Source organism: Eleutherodactylus coqui, chromosome 2, assembly GCF_035609145.1.
Source record: "Eleutherodactylus coqui strain aEleCoq1 chromosome 2, aEleCoq1.hap1, whole genome shotgun sequence".
Taxonomy (NCBI): domain Eukaryota; kingdom Metazoa; phylum Chordata; class Amphibia; order Anura; family Eleutherodactylidae; genus Eleutherodactylus; species Eleutherodactylus coqui.
The window spans coordinates 169,580,788-169,604,907 of NC_089838.1; the positions used below are offsets into that span (position 1 = coordinate 169,580,788).

The 24,120-nt window shown below is 44.8% G+C and overlaps 1 protein-coding gene across 1 annotated transcript in view; it reads right to left on the reverse strand.

Moving 5' to 3' along the window:
• The window catches only part of GRAMD4 (GRAM domain containing 4), a 110,960-nt gene that overhangs the window by 69,700 nt on the left and 17,140 nt on the right, over positions 1-24,120 (reverse strand). Inside the window, exons 2-4 of the mRNA XM_066591891.1 lie at positions 8,711-8,918; positions 5,507-5,627; positions 1,505-1,625 (exon numbers count right to left, since the gene is read on the reverse strand). Of these exons, the coding sequence (XP_066447988.1) occupies positions 1,505-1,625; positions 5,507-5,627; positions 8,711-8,918 (450 nt within the window). The remainder of the gene's footprint in view (positions 1-1,504; positions 1,626-5,506; positions 5,628-8,710; positions 8,919-24,120) is intronic.

Here is a 24,120-nt window from a genome sequence, read left to right on the forward strand (position 1 = left end):
TTATATGTATATACTTGTCCAATACTGAGTGTTTTCCTAGCCCTATCACCCCTCCCATCCTGAAGTTAGTTAAACAATGATTTATCACTACACAGAAATGACTTCAGCTAGGACAGAGTCCACGCCACATCAACACTTGGAGAGGGTGGGCAGAGAGGCGGGAGATTCTATATGATCCGACAAATGAGAATCCTATATGTTACTGATGTAACCTGTTGCACGCCCATGTTATGCTTTACAATAAAAGGAGCTGTCTGGCTGTTTTTGGGCAGAGAGCCATTTTGGATATGAGACTGATCGCTTGTGTCTAATCTGCTCGATGATGTGTGCACACTATACAATTTGGAAGCTACAAAATACCCCGAAACCTGCTGGAGAAAACCATATCCAGTTCATCAAGATATGAATTCAGCAGATCAGTAATGCTCAGCTGTTCTGTCTCGTGGAAGCTAGTCTTACACCGGAAGAATGGCAGCTGCACTATGAAACAAGATTCACAGCGGACTTAAAAGGGAACTTCACAGCGCCATAAAGTTATGGCGCTGTTAGAGGAAGTGACAGGGACCAGATGATGTATTTTTTATAATCACCCGCTCCCACAATCCAGCTGTGTTCGCTCTGGAGTCTGGTTCCCCACAGAGTCCCGTGCACTCGCTCTCCCAATAGATTTGAAGACAATCACAAAGGACTCTGAAAAGAGGGCTGCTGACTAACACCCAAAAAGCAGATGTTGGGATAAAGAGAGGTCATTTATGTTGGATGTGTCAAGCAGCGACTTATTCCCATTTATCCATTGAAATAAGCATGAATACATTCATGGGAAAGGAAAAAAGTAGAGATGAGTGCGCGTACTCGGTAAGGACAGATACTCGAGCGAGTATCGTCCTTACCGAGTACCTGCCTGCTCGCAAAGATTTGGGTGCCGGCCGGGGTGAGTAGGAGGGAGCTGGGGGAGAGAGAGAGATCTCCCCCCCCCCCCATTCCCCAACGCTCTCCCCCAGCCGCTCCCCACCAGCACCCGAACCTTTGCGGGAGAGCAGGCAGGTACTCGATTAGGACGATACTCGCTTGGGTATCTGTCCTTACCGAGTACGCTCGCTCATCTCTAGAAAAGAGCATCCTTATGGTGGAGTCAGAAGAAATAATTACTTGAGACCGACTAGCCATAGCACATGCGTCTATCTCAGGCATTCCTCTGCAAGACGGGTTTGTTCATAAGAGAAATCTCTGAAAAATCACCCCATTCATGTGAATGCACTATGCTAAGAAAATTACCCCATTTTGATACACGGAACAAATTTTCGCAGAAATGTGTACAACTCTGCCAAATGTAAACATATCCTTTGTCGGCACAGACAATGACTGTCACCAAGCAAGTTATGGCTTTCTAGATCTCAAACTGGATTACTACTTTTCTGGAAGTAGATTTAGGTGGAGAACTTTTTTAGCAAGTATTTAATAGCATGTAAAAGTGGTTGTTCAAAACATGGAGTTCATAGGTTACCTCGCTTTCACCAACTCAGTCATCTTCTGCTCCAGTTCTACCCGTTTTTGCCTCTCTTTTTCCAGGTCCTGTTTTAACGTTTCAATGTTGGTCTCTTCCCGTAGCTTCCTAAGCTCTTCCTCTGTGATAAGGCAAAAAGGAGGAAAGATAAAATAATGCGATTTAAGAGTGCCAAAACCTACAAGTTTTAAAATACTTATTAACCCCTTAAGGACCAGACACTTTACACATTTTACCCATGTGGTAGTTTTACTGCCTTTTTTTTCCTGTAGCTACCAGAATTATTTTTACTGTGTTTTTTTTTCTGTGACATATAGGACTATTTTTTAATATGTTTTTCACTGACTTTCAGTTTTTTTGTATTATTGGGCTAAAAAGGTAAAATAAATGATTCTTTTAACTTTTTTTTAATTAGTATATTTACGCTAAAATAAAGTATGGGAACAGGTTCCTCATTTTGTTTTGGACGTTTTGATATATAATGTGTATGGTTTTGGATTACAGGGCGCATACAGTGATGGTTTTGGTTGGCATCGGCTTTAGGTTATTTTCTTATGTATACATTGTTGTTTTATTCTGTATTTTTGTTTTACTTATCTATGAAGTTATGTTTTTACTAATTACTGAAACACTGATCTCAATTAGGCCCCCTGCACACTGGTGGAAATTCCGCGGCAGGATTTCCCGCAGAATTTCCGCTCGTGCCTGCCTGCATAGGATGCATTACAAAACGCAATCCTGTGCACACAGCCGCGATGTGTCCACGTGGACAACAAATCACAGCATGTTCTATTTCTGTGCGGATCTTGCAGAGGCCCCCATAGAAATGTCCGTAGTGACAAGCCTGCTCCGCTCTGCGCATGCGCCGGCTGGCCAGCGGCTAGCGCATAGCAGAGACGGAAGACGCCGGGAGCGGGTGAGCCGCAGGTCTCTGCACCCTGCTGTCTGCAGGCGGCCTTAAGCATTCACTGTATTTAGATGAGTGTTATTTATATATTTTTTAAAAACTAACCAATATTTCACTCACTATTAACCACCAAGGTATTATTGTATCTCGTCACCAACAGGAAGATACAATACTACCAACCACCAATACACCTTTTTAAACTCATTGTCAAAAAGAAAAAGCACCTAGAAGTTGTTTTGCTGCAAAAAACGCAGCATGCGGTTACATCTCAGGAAGATATGCAAATTATTAGAGCTGTGGCCCGATTAGATTAACAGTCTTGTCACCTGAGGCCTTAAATGTGGTCCGAGCCTTGGCCTATAGGCTCTCAGAGGCCACGTGTGTGTAGGGACCTCTTTTTCTGCTTGTGTGGAGCTTGTTGACCACTAGACGCCTTTAAGACGCAATCAGAGAGATTTTGCCCAGTTAACAGAATTTGAGAGGGGGCATTCTTGGAACGTGAGAAGCTGGATGGTGGTATTGATAAATTGCCGTTCTGACCAGACTGTTAGATGTTGGGTCCAGTGGATGCATGAGAGCAAGCACAACAGGCTCAGGACGCCCCCGATAGACCACTATTAGAGAGGACTGTCAGACAAGCACGAGCAGCTCTGTTTTATTGTCCACCATCAAGAGACAGATGGCACTATTGTTACAGGCTCATGTCTGTCAGAACCCTTACCAAGCACTTGGCTAAAGGACATTTGTCATGGCACCCATTACGTGCACTGCCTTTGCCACCCTTTCATTGTTTCCTCAGTTTGCAGTGGTGTAATGAGCTACAAAACTGGACTGCTATGGAGTGGAACCGGGAGGTCTTCAGCAATAAATCCAGGTTTAGTTTGTTCACAGTTGGCAGCTGTGTTAATGTCTGTAGACCTAGGGGTGAGCGCCTCAATCCTGCCTTTGTTTGTGGGGTGGCACACTGCCCCCACTGCTACTGTGGTGGTCTGGAGGCTATCACATATGACAGTCAGTCACCTCCAGTAGTGGTAGGAGGGACAATGACAGCTCAGTGATATGTTCAGGACATCCTGCAGCCACATGTGTTCCTCTTATGGCAGCTTCCAAGAGTCATGTTCCAGCAGGATAATGTGCGGCCGCACACAGAAAGGCTGTCACAGGAATGTCTGCGCATCATTGCCACACTTCTGTGGTTTATCCAGTCACCAGATTTATAACCAATAGAACATGTATAGGACTATCTGGGACGCCAACCTTGACCGCCTACAATTATGCACGATCTAGAGGCTCAGTTACAGCAAATGTGGACCGATATATCACAGGATACCGTACAGAACGTGTTTACCTCCATGCCCCCCCGTATCACCTTTTACAACCAAGCTAGAGGCGGTACAACAGGGTACTAGAGCCTCCATTCAAGTGTTCAGTTTTCCGCAATAAATTATCCTTCTGCTCTGATATTGTAATCACTTACTTATATCAACGTTACAATCACACAGAGGAAGTTTCATTACACTTTGACAACTCCTTCTAGGGGCTTGAGATTCAACCAAGCACAGGAACAGCAGCTCGCTGTTTAATAAAGGGCTAAAAACACAACTGATAGTGTCCAAAAGACCAAAGCATTCCTACATTTTACCAGTTATATGGTGGGTTCAAATGACCACTGGGTGCAGTTTGTCAGCTCTCATAACAGAGCAGGGAAGGCTGGTTTCAGAAGGGCGATAGAAATCGCACGATTTTCTTGTGATGCCGCAGATTGCATGTACGTAAAGCCCATGCTTTCCTATGGGTTACTTCACATTAGCGATGTTTTGTAGCCTGCGACATTGCGAGGGGGAAAAAGAATTCTGGGTTGGTAGATATGCCCACGACTTGCAATGCTTTGTAGCCCAGGTTTCCCTATGGAGCCTTATTTTCTGTTTCATCGCATGAAAACTGTTTTCGTGCAGTGCGACTTTTACAGTAGGAAATCCTATTGTAAAAGCCTTCGCTGCATAGAAAAAAAAAAACAAAAAAAAAAACCAATCACCTAACAGCCGCTTTTCACTCCACCGCTTCTTCTCTGCAGGTCCCCGACACTTGCTTGTAGTTTTCTCTCAGCGCTTCCTGGTCAGGGGTACAAAAGTCCCCTCTCCAGGAAGAGAAAACTACAAGCAAGTGCCAGGGACCTGCAGAGAAGAAGCAATGGAGTGAAAAGCGGCTGTTGTATTTGTTTTTTTTTTATGCAGCTAGGGCTTATATTTTCAAGTTGCGCGGCTTTGTAGCAACACAAAATCACAATATCACCGTGATAAAACGCAGCGATATCGCACAGACCACCAATGTCGCGTCGCCGGAGTGAGAGGTCTAAAAGCAACAAGGTGACCAAACACTACACAAAGCAGAACTTGTATGCCAGTTTTTTTTACATAACCAGGAGAAAGTAACCTTACATAAATGACACTACATTGTCTATATGACCGTATAGGGCAGACTTGTGTATATTCTGATGAGGGCAGCAGCATAGAACACCATCAATTATTGTGGGCAAGATTTAAAAGAGAATAAAGTTATTAAAAATGGTACAAATTAATCCTTTTGGCTGGAGAGCTGTACAACTCCTAGGCAGATACATGCATAAAAGTGGGGGTCCCCATTGAAGAAGAAGAAAAAAAAAAAAACACCCATAAGGATACCAGGTAGGTTTTGTCACCCAGGGCAGAAGGGCCTGATGTTCATCTCCCCTCCTCGTGTCCCACCCTTTCCATAACCCTTGGGCCACCTCCCTAGGTTTTTTTTTTGTACCAGCCGAATCCTTCTGGAGACTCAACCCCATGATCAGGGCTGGTCCCCTGCGCCCCCTAGCAGCTACATCTACTACCTCTATGGTACCTGCTCCTTGGTTATACAAAGGCTGGTAAAACAAAGCAGTCTGAATACTGCAGGTTAAATTGGAGCTAACATTGAAGCTTAGTATTAACGATATTAAAAGCCACTTACAGATGTTAATACAAGGCACCCAAGTACCGTAATAAGGGGGATAAGATGCATTCTGCTCAGACAGTAGGTATACAGATGAAATATCACATCACATCATACTTCTTACTTACGCAAAAAGTGTTTTTCCAGTAAGGCAATTTCCAGATGCCCCTTAACTTCATTGAGTCGATCAGTCTCTGTCCGGTTATATTCCGGTATTCCAGAAGCCATGATGATTGTCTCTGAATTAGCCTAAGAAAGGGTTAAACAGCAAGATCAACCAAATGCAGCCTGAAAACATTAAAAATGCAAACTATAGGCATGTTCATAGCTAAACGAAAACGGTTCCTCTGTAGCCAACTGTTCCCATCCCACAGTGCCTGTCCCTTCTAAAGCAAGAACAGTGGGAAGTAAGGAAGCATTAACCTTATTCCTTGAGCTGCGGTCAGAGCACAAATCCTGCAGTATCAGACGGGTCACGTAAAGTAGAACGGCAGCATTGTGTGGAGGTCCAAACCAGAGCCCAAAGCCTTGTTACCAGCTTAGACAGTAAGAGGCATTGGACATCACGCAGGCGCAGACATGACAGCCAGCATTCCTGCAGCAGTCCGGGAAGCAGAGACGTCACTGAAGCCTTCTACATTACAGGGAGGGACCACTGCAGGGCTGCATAGCAGCTCGCACACATCCTCTCCGGTCCACAAGAAGATGCTGCTCCATCAAGCAGACGCTCCTACTTACACATACATACAAGGCTGCTAGCAGCTACAGCAATGCCATGCTTAGTGTATTCCTATTTATGCTACAAATTACAAGTCATAGGGAAAAGCTATTGTTTGTCATTAACTAGAGTACCTGTCATTTGTCATGCAGCTTAATAAGCATATGTAACAAGTTGCATGTTGCTGCTGTATTGATATACAACGCTGCAATAACCCCCCTGAGGGCCAGGGTCACAAACATATTACAGGCGAGTATCCCATCCCACCTACTGACCAGAACTTCCCATCATGCTGAGAGTATGGGTCAGCAGAACGGCAGTGGGACCAGGGACAGTTATCCGTGTCACCTGTAATACACACGTGCGAGACTGGCTGAAAGCATAGTGCCCTATGGACTGCATTAACTTGTAAAGAACACATTTCTATATACTATGTACAGAGAGCAATTTTAGTTTTCTTCCTTTCTCATCTGTAGATTTTTTCCATGGATTTTCCTGTCTACGGACATTGCGGTATCCCGCGGCGGATCTCCACCACGGGAGGCAGATCTCCGCGGTGAGCCTATCTGACAGATAGCAATTCTACGCGGTCAGCCTATGATTCTACGCTCGTGGATAGGTGGGCTGTGCCCTCCATAGCAACACTATGGAAAGCGTGCATTGTGTTCCCCACGGCCGGATTATCGCTGCGGGGAACGCAATTCAATACCGCCCGTGGACAGGCAGCCTTAATGTTGCCACATGCATTTTTTTTTTTTCACACATAAAGTATTTGTTTTTAGAATTAGTGGTGTGCAGAAATTTAACATGAATAGCAAAAAAATGTTACATTTTCAGATGCAAGAAATGAGGGAAGTTACACTGGTTAGTTCAGAGATAGTCATTACTGATTTTTCATGGTTTGCTTTTTTTCTCTATTATTTTATTGCCTTGTAGTTAACGTGGTCACCTGGCTATTGTCCCAGCTGCCGCCTCCAACTAGTGCACTGAGGTGTAGAAGCTTCCAGGCACAGCATTTTCCAGGCGGACGCCATTCTGAAGCACTGCAAAGTGCCTTAACAGAAGCCCCGTATATACACTAAGGGGTTAAACTCTAGATTGGACTCACACCCCAAGAACTATACAGTTTGCATGAAATGGTTAAATAGCTTAGCACATTCAGGGTGCCATTATCCGGACACCAGTAACACTCATTTTACCTGTAACGGCCAGGCTGCACTAGAACTTGAGACCGCAGCCACTAGCCCCCTTAGGGACAATTCACATGGCTGTATTTTTGGGCATGTACTGTCCATGCCTATCACAGATAAGCTACTCGCATGCATTTACAGAATATGACATGCAAGTATGGTGTCCATAGACATTGGCTGCTCAGACAGAGGTCTATGTGCTGTCCAAAGAGTAGACACCAAGTTTCTCAGGAGCAGCTTGCATGTAGTGGTGATTCATGCAGAGAATTACAATATTTACATAGTGGATTATCAACCAATTTGTATTCAGAAGTTGCAAAATATAAATACAGCATCAACAGAAACGTTAAAGCACATTCCCAGAATTAGAACTTAACTATCCCAGCGATCTGGAACCCCACCGATCATGAGAAACAGGGTCCCGTATCCCCCAATTTTAATAGATAGTTAATACCCCTTTCAGCTGCCCCCACACTTTCGACAGCTGTTGGCCAAATGGCTGTAGGGCTGACAACCATTCCTCCCACTCTATACGTAACACACTCTGGGGGGATGTGCTGCTGACAGCGACGACACTATGGGGGGACGGATGTTCACATGAACGACTGCTCATCTCTCATACTCTCTGAAGCAGCCTATGTGATGGCCCAATAAACTAGCGCCAATCTTGTTGCTCATTCATCACATAGCTCAGATGGAACCATGCAAAGGGCTCTTAACTCTTTATAGTCTGTAGGGACATCTAGAGGCATGCCCACACCCTTTACACAGCAGCTCTTTACTGTCAGTGAACATGTGACTGACAGCTTATTATTCAAATGCCCATACTAATTACATTCTGATTATTGTATGGTATTTAAAGTATGTAATATAAGTCTTGCCAACCTGGGTGCAGCGCTGAATAATGTGTGAGTGCTAATAAACCAAGAGGTAAAGCCGCCCAATCATCTACTGTGTATAAATAAGAGGTAACATCCTAAACTATGCAAATCGACTACTAGAGGAGCCTTAACTTATGTGCCTAATACCTGCCTTTGTCTATCTGTTTTCTGCTTCAACTGCAAAATAACTAACACAAAACCCATTTTTTATGAAAAAAATGATTTTCATAAAAAGGAGACAAGACTTCAATTACTGATAATACAGCAAGAGATAAACAGGACTGGTTAGGTGTATTGAAATAGAGAGCTTAGAATTCAGAATAAAGCTAGTTTTACCAAATCAAGAGTGATCTCACACCTTTCCGCTGGCATCCATAGGAGTGCGACAGCCAGACAGAACAGTCATGATGAATGCCTCCCAGTGCTAATATCACAGAACAATAAGAGCACATTACACAGCAGTGTGGTGGGTGAGCACTAATGTCTGCCCAAACTTACCTGCCAGATACATGACAAATTATAGACCAAGACGTGATCACTCACCGGGTCCTTCAACTCCTCATTATCTTTTGATGATCGAGATATTTTCAAGGTGATTTCATCGCCACATTCTGTATCGGAAGCATTGGGGGACTCCGCTAAGTATGGAAACTCGTCTCTCTTCTGACCTCTGAACCTGATCTTGTCCAGTCTCCTTAGCATGTTCTGCACGGCACCTTTCTGCTTCACTTTAACATGACTGTTTACGTCGCTGTAAGGTGGAAAGAAGGAAGACATTGAGCAAACGAGCAAGGCTTCAGCATTTCAGACATAGCCCTATCTGCACGTACTTAACTCTCCAAACTCCACACCCATATAAAGCATGTGACAGATTAACAGGGGCTGCAATCGTAATAGTGCAGAGCGGAGCCAGCAATGCACGGACAGACTGGGCACACTGTGGATCCTGGATCTGGCAGAGGAACACTCAGGGGTTAAGGCCTATAACAGCTGGCAACTAAGTATGCACCTCATATCTGTTACCCCTTCTCAGTCATTTTTCATATTTGCCTTTACCCCCCCCCCCCCCCCATTTCTACCTTCCAAGAGCCATAACTTATTTTCCTATTGACATAGCAGTGTCCAAGCTTTAATGACATTTAAAGAGGATATATGCAGAATAATAGGTCCTGAACAAAGCTTGAGAGGCTTGCTGCTATGGGGGACCGATCTCACGTGTAAGTACTCTACCTACACCTATGTGGGTGACTCAAGGTCTGGAATATCGCCCTCCATCTGATACCTGATGAAGCAGCCAAATGGTCACCCCACACTCCCCTATGGAACAGTTCCAATCTTCCACACTTCCAGTGCATACCAGATACCGTCTTCTGGAGACTTCATGGAATCACTACGATCTCGGATTTTGGTGGAAGGGGGCGATCTCTGCTCTTCCTTACAACTGATGATATATTTTGGCTTCTCCATTAGATCCTTTTTAGATACTTCCAACTCAGATACGCCCTTAGAGCCCAATTTGGGGGCTTGAACATTCCCCTTGCTTTGACCAGGCTGAAAGACCTGGCACAGATGGCCAACCTCCTGAAACCTCTCTAGTTTTTATAGGCAGCTGATATGTAGCCTTACTCTACTGGATAAGACTCTTGAGAAATAGGGCTCAGATATACCGGACCTCGACTCTGACGACTGGAGTGGCCTCTTGGCCACCTCCAGCCCCCCCCCCCCCCCCCCGATTAATGCTAGGGACAAACTAGTATAAGTTAAGCTCCTTTATAGAATATATCACACCCCTACATGCTATTGGCCAATCCCTTGAGGTGGTCTATCCAAGATGCCTGACAGGTGTGAGCACAATCATGCATATGTTCTGGGAGTGTCATGTCTTACAGACTTACTGGTGTGATATTCGAGTTTCTAGAAACAAATTTGGGAACCCCACGTATTTTGCACCCCAAGGTTTGCCTCTTAGGCCTTATGGAAGATATCCCGGTTGATGCAGCAACACGCACTCTATACAAACTACTGCTTTTCTACGCAAAACAAGTAATATTACTCAACTGGAAGCACCTCCAAAAACTCACCGAGACTGCCTGGCTGAATGAAATAAAGTGTCATCCCTTTATATAAGCTAATGTACATGGCTCGAGGTTGCCCTGCCAAATGTAATATGATAAGGGGTCGGTGGACTGAATACCGTAACACTACATCAAACATGTCTGACTAATTCCTTTAGGGAAATTTAAAGTTCTTCCTCTCTCGAGTTTTGATACTTGCATAAAGACTAAAGGTCGAAGCTTTAGTACTGGCAATAGCGCTGTGGGTGAAGGTAAAGTTAGAGGTTTAGTATATCTTTACTTTGTTTTGTTTTTTTGTTGTACTATATTTTAGTGAATCAGTATTCCTCTTTTCTGCGATTATTCATTGTTGAAGCACTAGCGGTCCTCCCAATCCTTGTTACCAATAGCTAGCCACTCCACTGGCATCACAATTCCCATTACTGTATGGGGATGACGGTAATTCGACATTTGAGCATGGGGCCACTGATTAGCCTCAGTGGTCACCCGCTAGCTAGTTGTAAACAAGCAGTGTATCGGCAGGAAGAGAAACAGAACTCTTTTTTGCTTCAGAACATTTAGGCCACCTGCAGACGAGCGGGTCGGATCCGGCAGCGAGAATTCTCGCCGCGGGACCCGACAGCCTGCAGGGACGAGCGCGTACTCACCCGCGCCTGGCGGCCCCCGGCTCTTTCATGTGCTGGCTGCGGCGCAGCCGGCGCATGCGCAGACTGGAGCCGGCGGCCGGGTGAGTGCGAGCCCCGCACAAAAATAGGACATGCCGCGGTTTGTTTGCCGCGCGAGATTTCGCGCGGCCAAACCGCGGCCGTCTGCATAGGAGTGTGTATTGTAATGCACTCCTATGCAAACTTTCAGTGGCGGAAATCCCACGGGAAATACCGCCGCGGGATTTCCGCCCGTGTGCAGGCGGCCTTAGGCTGGGTTCCCACACAGCGTATTCCCGGTGGAAATATTGCGGTTTGGCCACAGTGGAAAACTGCAAGATTTTCGCTGAGAAAGCGCTGCTTCAAAACCCGGGGCACTTAGCCGCAAAAAAGAATGGACATGCTGCGGCCAGCGATTTTTAATGTTGTTTGCCATGCAATATAAATGCCTCAATAATGTTATTCTGAGGGGCAGACGTTACGGCTACAGTAAATTTATAATAGTTGATGGAGTTAGATTATGTTTTATTACTCAATAAGGCAAGGTGATAACAATTCTGTTATTGTGTATTTTTTATGGCATTCACTGTGCAAGATTAAAAGTTTAAACCTTTAGAAATAGAGTGTTTAAGAACGCAGTGATAACAGTTATCTTCATTATTAATGGTTGCATTCTAGCCATAAAAAAATTGGAAAACGGGAAGATTTGTTGTTTTGATATATTTAAAAATCTTTGTCGCACTACTGGACCTGAAGATAAGCAATACGTGAATCGCTCATACTATATACAGTGCATTAGTAGTCATGATACCCCTTTGCACCCCACAGTTATGTTGCAGAGGGACCTACGGGGTGATTGAGGAAGCCCCCCCCCCCCCCTAAACAGCTCTGGTGCCATGGATGCTAATGACTCAGACAACAAGGTGGCTGAACAGCGAGAATTGGTTATCTCCGATCACGGCCGCTGCAGGTGGGTGTCTGCTACGTAATATTATTCAATCGGCAGCTCCAATGGCCGCTCTATTCACTCCACTGCAACATGTGATGCGTTTGCCGCACCCCCCCCCCCCCCACCACCACCTCAAACCTGCCACACCTCAGTTCTCTGAGGTCTCTGAGACATGACTAAGGGTACTTTTACACCCGAGCAAAGAAACAAGCCATATGACAGATTGCTTGTACCAGTGAATGAGAATGACTGACCAATCGCGAATCATTCGGTTTACACACCAATCACTCCAACTAAACAGCAAACAAGCAGGATTTTCATGCTTGCATGAAATGAACAATGATTCTGCAAAAAAATAAAATTAATTTATCTTTGTGTTTGAACTGACCACCTGAGCGAACGAGCAAACCGGGTCTTCATTTGCTCAGGCGAACGACTATCGCCATGTGTAAAAATGCCCTAAGTTGCTCTTGTCACATCATGCCTCGTCTGTGATAGTTTGTACAGATAAGACTGCTGTGCGTTCTGAGACAGGAAAGGTAGATTCAGAGTTCTACTCTATGCAGGAAATAAGATACATAATGACAATCTCTGAACACTGCAAATATTTTGATGCTGTATAATCAACGGCAAATAAAGATAAATACGACACAAATACATTGGAGAGCTAAGGTCCACTAAAGAGGGAGCCTCTCTATCCTATTTCCCTGAAAATAAGACCTACCTCGAGTATAAGCCCAGTCTAATTTTTGGGGAGGCTTGAAATAAGCTTGAAAAGCCCTACCTGGAAAATAAGCCCTAGTTACACTACATAAAAAAAGGAATACATTACCTACCTAGCAGGCTCGATCCAGGTCCCTCCCGCTGCTTTCTAGAGGTTCAGCGCAGTCCTCAGCCACTCGTACAGTATCAATTCCTGGTTATGAATTCATAAATCCCACCTCCAGGAAGCGATGGCTGTGATTGGTTCTTCGACCGCTGCTCAGCCAATCGATGCAGCACTGGATAAAGCAATCACAGCCATCGCATTGGTTAATCCAGTGCTGCATTGATTGGCTGGGCAGCAGTCCAAGAACCAATCAATGCCATCACTTCCTGGAGGCGGAGTTTATGAATCCTGTAACCAGGAAGTGAAATTGTACGAGTGGCCGAGGACTGCAGGAAGCACGTCGAAACTGTGGAAAGCAGTGGGAGGGACCTAGATAGATCCTGCCAAGTATAATAAGACCCCCCCCCCCCAAAAAAAAAATAAGACCTAGTATCTCTTATGGCAAAAATATATAAAACAGGGTCTTATTTTCAGGGAAACACTGTAATATGACACATGGACAGGGAACTCTGAAGTGACTGTCACCTACTTTTAGCCCTATAAGCTAAGCTTATGGGCTGGAAGTAAGTCACCCACTGAGTCTGAGGATGTGTTATACTTACCTCCCCCCAGTGTTAGCTAAAAGCCGCCGCTCAATGCATTGAGCAGCGCTGCTAAGCAGTCCTCCCATTATAAGATTAGAACAGGCGGGCTACTTGGTGCAGCCACTCAATACATTAGTGGATGCACCCACTCAAGACCGCTTTTAGCGCTGACACCAAGAAAACAACGGGGGAGGCAAGTATAAACACTTTATACATCCTCAAGCTCAGCGGGTCAACTACTTTCAGCCTATAAGCTTAGCTTACAGGCCTAAAAGTAGGTGACAGATTCCCTTTAATAAGAATATATCTGGAAATTCCATATACTATAATTACAGAATTGAGTTTACACTTGCCTTTCAATGATATCAGTTTTATAATGGTGCAGATTGCCAGAGGCTTCTGACCGGAACTTGGTGGCTCCTTAGGGCCTAGCAGGCCAGCTAGGTACACTTTTACCAACTGTATCATGGCAAACAGAATTTGCAGAAAATTAACATCTGAACTAAACACTGCCTAGTACAGAAGTAGGAAAATAAAGCTAAACTCTCAAAAATCTAACAACATTCCTTCTCGCATTACACATCTAAACCCACATGAACTTTGATACACTGAGCAGGAGGAAAAGTCAAGACATATTGTATTGTGTAAGAGCGGAAAGTTGCAATTACAAGGGTAAACAAAACCACAAACATCGATCTTGAGGTCGTAAGCAAAGTAAAACATCACAGTATATTTATCCTTCCTCTTCCCTTATAACACGAGTGCGCGCAACTGGGCAAAACTTTTGTTTTTACTTTGTCGTCTATTTAGGGCAAGAGTAAGTGAAATGAAATAGAGGAAATAGAACCGACAAACTCAGGAAGACCAACGTGCAGCGTCCTACTGAAAACAGGGGCCGGCAGTCTCCGCTTGGCTATCGGTACAAGGCATAGCAAACCTAAAGCAGCACTTCTCAAACTCAGGAGCCAACCAGTTGTTGGGGAAGCAAAGCTGGGAGGCAATTTTGACAGAAACGATCATACAGGTCTTTATGGTTGCACCAGTTTCTGGATTAGTAACATAACTTACAATCTGGGCTTACCTTAAAAGGGGTAGTCAGAGTTTACAGGATGTCACAGTGGCTGCAGTCACAACAGAGCTCAGCGATCAATCTTGCAGAAAGGCTTTTACCAATATACCATAATTCAGACTACTCCTTTAATGTTCACCAGGAATCAAGAGGTCATCTTTGAGATAAGGCCGGCTGCACACGGCCAGATTTGCATTGCGGAATCCGGAGCGAGTGTCTGCCTCTGGATTCCGCAGCAAATACCACCCATAGTTTGCTATGGAAAAGCGTTTTTTCCCTGTACACGAGCAGAAGTCAATCGCGATTTTCCGCTCAGAGTAAAAGTCGCAGTAAGCTCCATCTAGCGCGGGTTAATGGAAGCCGTCCACTTGACGTTGCAGAAAGGTCACGGATTCCGCGTCATTGCCTAGCGATGGCGTGGGAAAATCTGTATCGCGCACGTCTGACAGCGCCCCGTGCAGACCATCCACAGTACAGAAAAAGGCGGACGACAGGTACGCAGGTAACCTGACGGGCACAGTGTCGGATTCCACTGCGGGCTCCCGCATGCGGGATCAGACCCAGCCGTGTGCAGCAGGCCTAAACTTACAGAATCATTAACCCTTTCCAATCCACTGTCTGACATCTGAAGACATTCTGATTGAAGGCTGTACAGCTTCGATGTCAGAAGATGTCCGGCAGGGTATTCTTACTGTATATTACTGGCCGCTCTGTTGTCGGGGGCCTCTCTAGCATGTCACATTCTGCAGTACTGGCTCTAGCCAGCAGATGGCACCATTGTATAATGGCAGAAAGAGAAAGCCCCTAGGAAACCCTGAATCCAAAATTGGATTGCAAAGGGTTAAATATTTTTGGCACGGACTATGACCAAAGCAGAAGCCTAGGTATGGCCAAGTTCAGGCTGGTGAGGCCCCCATAAAAAAGATTGAGATGCTGTAATCTATAGCAATCTTACAGTGACAGATTGAAGATGAGCTCCCATATCCTGCATGTCATTCAGAAGCTGTATGTAGCCATGTGTGCATACAGGGCCACATTACAGCCAAGGCGAAAGGCAACAAAAAAGGGGTGGCCTTCCTCAGATGCCTGTATTTCTCCGTCCCGCTGATACTCCCAGAAGCAAGACAGAACGGTAAAGGCAGAAGAGGCGGTTATGCAGCTTTCATTACTACTAAGGATGGGAGCCCCCTACTCTGTCCAGAGTGTCAACACATCATAATAAGGCTGGGCTCACTCAAAAGTATCTAGCGGTGTGCAGGCTGTGAGATATACGCGGGCAGCACGCAGCCAGAAAACAGTGACACTGCGCACTGGCTGCGTGCCGCCCATAGGCATATGCCATCTTGGCGTGTATGCACGCTTAACACATGCCAAGATAGAACATGCTACAATTGTGCGTGTGTTTTGTGCAAGTCATCAGTAGTAACTTGGCCAACTACACCAGATTGGTACAGAGTATTACAAGTGCAACACCCTGCGCGGAATACGCTGTACCGACACGCTTTTGTGAACCCGGCCTAAATCCTAGAGAAATTTACAAAAAAAGTTAGTTTCTGCGGAGGGCACAAGTGATCTGTTTATTTCTAAATAAAGCCATTTAGAACATCAAAATTAGAAACATATATGGGCACACAGAACACAAAACAAACGGGAGGAATTATAAGTGGTGCCATAAACACCAGGCTTTAGGCTACGCCTTTTTCAAGTGCCCTGATATTGCAGGAGAAGGAAATAGATTTGGGGGAGGGGGGGTTATAACTGCCCCCTAAACAAAACAAAAAAATAAGCCCCCTCGAATAGCCAAAGGCTCCAAAACAAACTAAAAAACACACGTTCCTCAACTTACTGGGACTGTAGGCCATTTAGCAGGGCCGACAGCAGTCATCTGAGGAGCTTCCGCATAGCTGTGACTCACTAAGATTACTTATAGGCAGTTCGGCACGTAGCTTTGACAGGACACTGCACAGACATCAGCACAAGGGAGCATTTCATGGCGACGGGTTCTCTTTAATTGGTTTTATTACTCCCAAGATGTGCAGTCGGATCTACTGGTAATCATAACCAAGAAAAGAATCTTTAAACATTCTGTAGCTAGTTTTGGCCTTCCTAGTCAGGCCCCATTGTTCAAATCGCATATGTCGCTAAGTGCTTTCACATCAATCCCATGATGCATCAGGCAGAGCATTAACTTGAGGCTATACCATATCAGCCTGCTGGGGGGGCAGTTAATCCTAGCCTCCTATATTCACCTAAATAAGCTACTGAGCACAAGTATGTGAGCTGTGATCTCCTTCAATATAACTGTGTGACAGCAGCTGTGTGGTCATCAGTAAGGCCTCTCTCACACGAACAGATTATTATCGTGATTAGTGTGGCGTCCTGAGCATGCACTAACCATGGTACAATGCTGCCATTGATTTTAATAGGGCTTCTCAGACCTGCGCTCAAAAACAGCATTTGCAACACCGCGATTTATGACCACTGTTTGTTCTATTTCAGCGCTTTTTAATACACCCGATCACAATGTTGTGCGTTAAAAGCAACACTCGAAATCGCAGTAAAATACTGTGATTTTGAGACATTTTCTGAATGCATGTGTGAGTGGCCTAAGCCTGACAGGAGTGTCTGTATCCTGCCGCAGACAGTTCGTGGTAGGATGCATGTAACAGCATCACACAGACTGAGAAACTGACTAGTTTTAGACAGCATAACCCCAAGTAAATCTAGGCTGGTCAGAACTGAGATTACATGACCCACTGAGGATACAGAGGCCAGGATATTTTACAAGAGGAATAACTAACCATGGTAACACTAACTAACTTACATATACTGGGGGGAAGCTACATAGGGAATGAATAACTCAATCACCGGATGGCCCTTTAAGAACTTAAAGGGTTGGTTCAGCTTTAGTAAATATGACTGCTCTCTTCCAAATTTACACCAGACTTGTCTATAGGCTGTACATGGTACTGCAGCTCCATTTCACTCACCTTAAGGCCGCCTGCAGACGGGCGGAAATCCCACGGCGGGATTCCCCGCGGGATTTCCGCCACTAAAAGCCTGCATAGGAGTGCATTACAATACGCACTGCTATGCAGACGGCCGCGGTTTGGCCGCGCGAAATGTCGTGCGGCAAACAAACCGCGGCATGTCCTACTTCTGTGCGGGGCTCGCAGAGCCTCGCACAGAAACGTCACTCACCCGGCCGGCGGCTCCGGTCTGCGCATGCGCCGGCTGCCCGGCAGCCGGCACATGAAAGAGCCGAGGCCGCCGGGCGCGGGTGAGTACGCGCTCCTGCCTGTAGGTGCTGGGGTCGGGTCCCGCGGTGAGAATTCTCGCCGCCGGATCCGACCCGCCCGTCTGCAGGCGGCCTAATGGAGATAAAAATAATGGACAGGTGTAGTGCTGTCCTTGGAATTACAGCAGCCACATTTTTCTAATCCTGATCAATTCCTTTAAATTTCTCATGACTTTCAATATAGTTATTTCAACAAGCTCAAGCAAAACTCTTCTCAGGCTGCAACTAACATCACAACCAAATATAGCATATACATCTTTTTAACTGTATCTGCAGTTGAGAAATCAGTTATCCCCCACCACCACCCCACCCTCCAAACCTAGTTATCTCACACCACACATCTCGGGATATGTCGAGCCAAGAGGAAAGGTGAGGAAGGAAACATCTGTAGGCTAACACATGAATTCTGCTAGCTTACATAGATAAAAATCTATAAAATATGACTACATAGCCAAAACCTTAGTGTAAAAACATGCTAAAGGGCTTCTGGCCTTCTATTCTCCCTCCCACGAATTGTACTGAGAACCTGTCAGTTGACGTCAATGTCATATCGATTAACAATCAGTCTTAATAAACTGGTTTGCAGCATGTAGTGAAAGTTCCCGTCAGTCACTTTACAGCTCATTCATGCAAGGGCCTCCGATAAGAGCTGGCAACAGAAAAATACTGGATCTGGGGCAAAAAGCATCCATATACCCCTAAAACTAGTCTGCAAACACCCAACCTACAGATTCTGAAACCCACAGCTGAGAAAATATCAAAACTAGTGTTCCACTCCCATAAACCCAACCAACAGGCAGGAAACGGCAGAACCCTGTGAGCTATCTGGGTGATAAGTGCGGCACAATAAGATGGAAATAGCATCTAAACCTAGAATAAGTGAGAGAGAGTGATCGGGATGGAGTCCAGCAAGTACCGATGAACTAGTTATGTGTCCATCTCTACCACCAAGAAATAGTACAAAGGCTCAAACTACAAGGCTTCTAACAAGCTGGCCAGTGTTTATTAACACTTTCTGAATATATGCTTTAGGGCTTATTTACACGAGCGTATATTGGCTGTCGTTTTCACGGCCGGCCAATATACGCTTCCATCTAAGCAGTCCCCCCCTTCCCTCCCCGGCTCTCTGCCTCTCTCCTCCCCTTCAAGCGCAGTGGGCAGGCCAGGGTGGAGCCAAGCTCCCACCTTCTCCCCTTGTCCATAGCCAGCAATGGGAGTGGACGGGATAGAGCGGAGCTTAGCTCCGCCCCCCACCCCCTTTCATTGCAGACGCCGGAGTGGAGGAGAGAGGCAGAGAGACGGTGAGGGGGAGGGAAGAGGGGGAACTGCTTAGATGGAAGTGTATATTGGCCGTGAAAACGCTATACACGTACATTATAAAAACAGAACCTGTGGAGATCTAACACAAAAACCTTCACCGCCACCCCCGTTCCCACCCTCAAAAAGGAAAAAAAAAAGGAAAAAAAGCACCTGCCTACCTGCATAGCATTTTGTGTATTTATATGTTCTTATAGACCATGGGTGCAAAATTCATTTTCACAAAAGGCCACTTCAGCTTTATGGTTGCCTTCAAAGTCCCAATTGTAATTGTATGGCAACAGGGTTCACCCATTGTGGCCCCAATGGCAACAGTCTTTCCTATACTGGCTTCCATAGTAATAAGCGACTCCCATAGTAGTCCAAGTAGTAATAGCAACCTCCCTTATTGGCCTCTGGCCAGGCAGCCCCGGCCCGTCACTGCCCACTGACCTCTCCCCTCAGCATGTGCACTGCATACAGAACGGTGCATGCAGACACCGGGAGGAGGAGAGGATATAGTGACAGGCTCTCTTTAACGTACTGAAATAAAGAGTGGTCACTGGCAATTAAGATGGTGGGACTGTGCCAATACAAATGGCAAGGTCCAGGTCTGTAGTAGGATAGAAAAGTAAACCTAACTTTGTAAATAGTTACACCCTTATCCAAAGTGCTGGAAAGAAATTCTCCAACACGGTTCCAGAAACATTAACTAAAAGAATCCCATTCTGCACGTGGTTTATATTCCACCATGCAGAATAATTTGCATGGATTTTCAAAAGTCTAAATTCCACTGTAAATCCGTGATACATATGCAGATTTTGGTGCGGCTTTTCCGCAGCAAAATATTCTGTAACATGGTAAAATCTGCCCCAAAATACACATTTACCACAAATGGGCATCAAAATACACGTTAGTTATGAGAATTATAGTGCGGATTTCTGACAAGTGGGAAAGCACCCTAAGGCACAACACTTCTAATAGAGAACTGCCGAATATACAAATGCAGAGAGCTTCAGCCAAATCACCTTTACATTAATGTATAAGGCCCAATGTCCACGGGAGGATTTGATTTGTGGAACCACAAATCTAGCCGCTCATAGGGATGCATTAGCATCCGCAAAACACTTTAAGCATGCGGATGTGATTTTTGTTTTCCATGTGCGCATCGCACACGCGGGAAGAGATCGCAGAATACTCCATTTTTCTGCGGATCCCACAGGATGACTTGTATTGAAGTCAATGTAAGCAGTCCGATCCATAGCACAGCCACAGCGGTCACTGTGGACCTGCCACGGATTCGCAGGAAAGCAGGAGATTTTGGGAAGAATTAAAGTAGCACTGCGCATGCGTCAAGTGTGCAGTTTTAAGTAGTTTACCCTGCTCAGGACTGCTAGCAGGTGCCTTGTAATTCTTCTAAGGAAGCTTCAAACAGCACCAGGAAGAAGCAGTCTTCTCCTTCCCATTGGACTACATACATGGCCACAAAGATGTGGGGTGGCGGGACACATCATGGGGAAGTAGGAGTAATCTCAAGTGGCTTACTGCAGTGCTGCATCTATAAAAGTCCAGCAACAAGCGTGTAGTTCCCACAGCTCAGCAGTAACATGTACAGGCATCTTTGCTATAATTTCATCACTTACAATGTATCAATGTCATTTGTATTGATACAAAACATAAGTGGTGTTCTGAATGCTTCTGCAAAGATGCATTTAGCAGCAAAGAGCTTACAATCAAAGCACCCGGACGTTGGTAGATGGGCCAATAGGATTTGATCAAATCATATACCAAGACCCTTGAATTATTTAATACGGTTAGTGCATTTATTATAGGCATGTATATTTCTGCTAGCAAATGTATTTTGAGTGCTGTTGCCACTTTTTGGTTTCTGCTTCTACAATCAAAGCACTGACATCTGACACTATAGATCGGGGAATGACAGCAATCATATCTGGCACTAATCAAGTTGTACCAAGATAAAGTTAGCCCCTATGCACAGAACAGGAGATTAGTTAATTGTGAGGGTCCGACCACTGGGACTCCCACCAATGCCAGAGAAGGCACCCAATGGTCCCTGCATTGGCGCCGCTGCTCCATTTCAATGATGGTGCTGAAGACTGCCAAAAGCTCATAGAAAGCAATTTCTGACGCTATCATGAAAAGCATTGGAGCAGTAGTACGCATGCGTGCCCACCTCATTACCCAACGCTTCGGACCTTCCTTCTACTGTACAATGGAACGGAGGATAACCTGGAATTCTGAGAATACCCATCAAGCTTAGTGATCTCTTTCTAGTGTGCAATGTGCTGGAGTCATTTATTTTATGCAGCATGTTTTCTTCCTGAGCGGTCTTGAAATAGAGGAGATAATATGGCTGCCTTCACACAGGCGATTAAAAAATCACATAATGCAAGAGTAAAAAAGCTGAATTATAAAAATGAATGATTTTCAATGGTTTCCTTCACATTTTGATGTTTTATCTGATGTGATGTAGCAAGCAAAAAAAAAAAAAAAATTGTGGCATGCCCTGTCTTTCTGCAATTTTTATATCCCCCATGTTTCTCTATGGAGCCTCCTGTTTATTGCATCGCAACACAGACTTGCGATTTTCATGCAATATGATGTGTTAACATTAAAAAAAATCTTACTGACTTTCGTGATTTTAAAAAAAACAACGCATAATTTTATCGCGATCAGCAGCGTTGGGAGATTCTCAAGAAAAAGCATCGCTGACACTCAAAAATTGCAGCAAGCAGGTCACGATTATGCCATGTTTTTTTTTTGCGGTAAAATCACAATCGCTCATGTGAAACAAGCCTTGAGGTGTCTTCACACTTGCGAGAAAAGTCACACGTTTTTTGAGCGATGCGAGAGTGAGAATGCAGAATTATGAAACCCATGATTTTCAATAGTTTCATTCCCATTTGCAATGTTTTCACTCCTGCGATGTATAGTGAAAAAAAATAATAATCACAGCATGCCTTAACTTTCTGCATTTGCCCTTTTTTATCTCCCACTTTTCCCTATGGAGCCTCCTTATTGCACCACAAAGCATGAACTTGAAATTTTCCTGCAATGCAATTTTGGCGTTAGAAATTCCTATTGTCCATCGCGAGAAAAACACAAGTGGCAGTGATGTTTTTGCAAGAAAAAGCATGCCTGATGCTCAGATAAGCAAAATTGCAATCGTGAAGCAGTCCTTAGGCTGCCGTCGCACAGAGCAGAAATCCTGCAGAAATCTCATGGAGTGACTTCAGTGGGACTGCATAGAAATTCTGCAAAATTTCCATGGCATAAAGTAATCTTCAAAAACCGTGCTATCCGGCATGGGTTTTGAAGCGGTCTCACCTTAGGGCTCCCCCACATTTGGGTTTTTTTAACGCTGCGTTTTCTTTAAACGCGAATGTCAATGGGACTTTCTAATGTTAAAAACGCATTTCAAGTTTGTGCTTCGATTTCACACTCTGGATGTCCATGTATATTGCAGTCACTTCCTTGCAGCATAGCCTTCTGATGCATCAAGCACCATCTTGATGTTTGGATGTTTTCCTGCTTTCCTTTTCTCTATGCTCTGCTATAAATCCCATGATGCATGTCAAAAGACCAACTAGAGACTGTACCATCTCTGCCTGCTGGGAGAGCACCAATCATTACTTTCTACATTCACCTAAATAAGCTAAAGTTCATAAGTATACAATCATGAGAATGAGTCATCATCTTCATAATAACTATGTGACAGAAGCATCTAACCACAGCAGTAACTGTGACAGCAGTTTATGTCCCCACCTGTGAAGGGTATGTGGAGTACAGAACACAATATCATACAGGAGGTCTTGGTGACTGAAATACTGACTCCTGGGCAATGCATTGAGACAAGTAATTTGCAGGTGGTCTCAATGAGATCACATGCTCCACCTGTTCAGATAGAAAGGAATAACTAACCAAGGTATTACTAGCCATACATACATATACACATACATACATATACACATACATACACACATACATACACACACTGAGGGACTACTTATATCGGGGGAACAAAAGAAAAAAAAAAAAAACACTCTACTCATGTCTAAAATTACACCCCTATCACCCCCTTGCAATGACCATACGCTATTCATCACTCATGTAACTGCTGCCGGCAACTATCATCATCAGTGATCATGTGTGCACGAATGGCACGTGACTTCTGAGGTCAGTAATTGGCTGCATTAACTTCTGCCACCAGAGCAGTGGGGCTGAACCAGGGGCATTTAGGAGGAGAGAAAGTTTGGATTACGGACCAGTTCACACAAGCTTAAGAACATTTCGGCCACATAAATACGAAAATTGCTTATGCCCACGGATTTCACCTGCTCTGACGCATTTTTGTGTGCGTTAATTTGCAGGTTTTCTGCACATTTATGTATGTTCATTGATTTCAATGGGCTTCTACAGTGCGATATATGCACCAAGATAGGCCATGGCGTGTCATTTTTCATGCAATATGCATGAAAAACTACGCTCACGTGAACAGACTCATAGAAATCCGAGGGAACTATTTACTGCGTATTAAAGAGCGCAAAAATTACACATAATACGCTGCACAAATACGCTCATGTGAGCGAGCCCTCAAGGTATGGTGTCACCAGATGTATGCTCCCTGAACCATGGCCAGCATGAACAGGGATGGCTGTTGCCCCTGTGTATAGGTTATTCTGAAACGCTGACATCTGACTTGGAACTGAGCCCCGAGTCATGGAGGTGGGCCATGCCGAACTCCCCCTGCCCGCATCATGAAGATTGACAGCCCTCTCCCTATACTAAAGAGAACTGTCAGTCTACATGCTGCGGATGGGAAAATCCGGCATGGCCCGCATCCATGACTCGGGGCACACACTTCTAAGTGTGCCACGGCATTTCAGAATAAAATACACAAAGTATTTTATATGCAGTGGGCATACCTGTCCCGGGTTCATACTCCTGATTTGGGCAGCATGACCTGGTGACAAGTCCTCTTTAAGGCAGCAGTTTGAGGAATAATGAAAAAAAGCGTTAGATTAGCGAGTGTAAACACAGTTACCTTAGTTTAAAAAAGTGGGAGCATCATGTCCATCAATGATGAAAAAAAAAAAGATAAGCTCTTCTATAGATCTGGTGTGTTTTATATATTACAAAGTCCTGGATGCTGCAGAACATCTTTAAAAAGAGGAATGCTATGAATCTT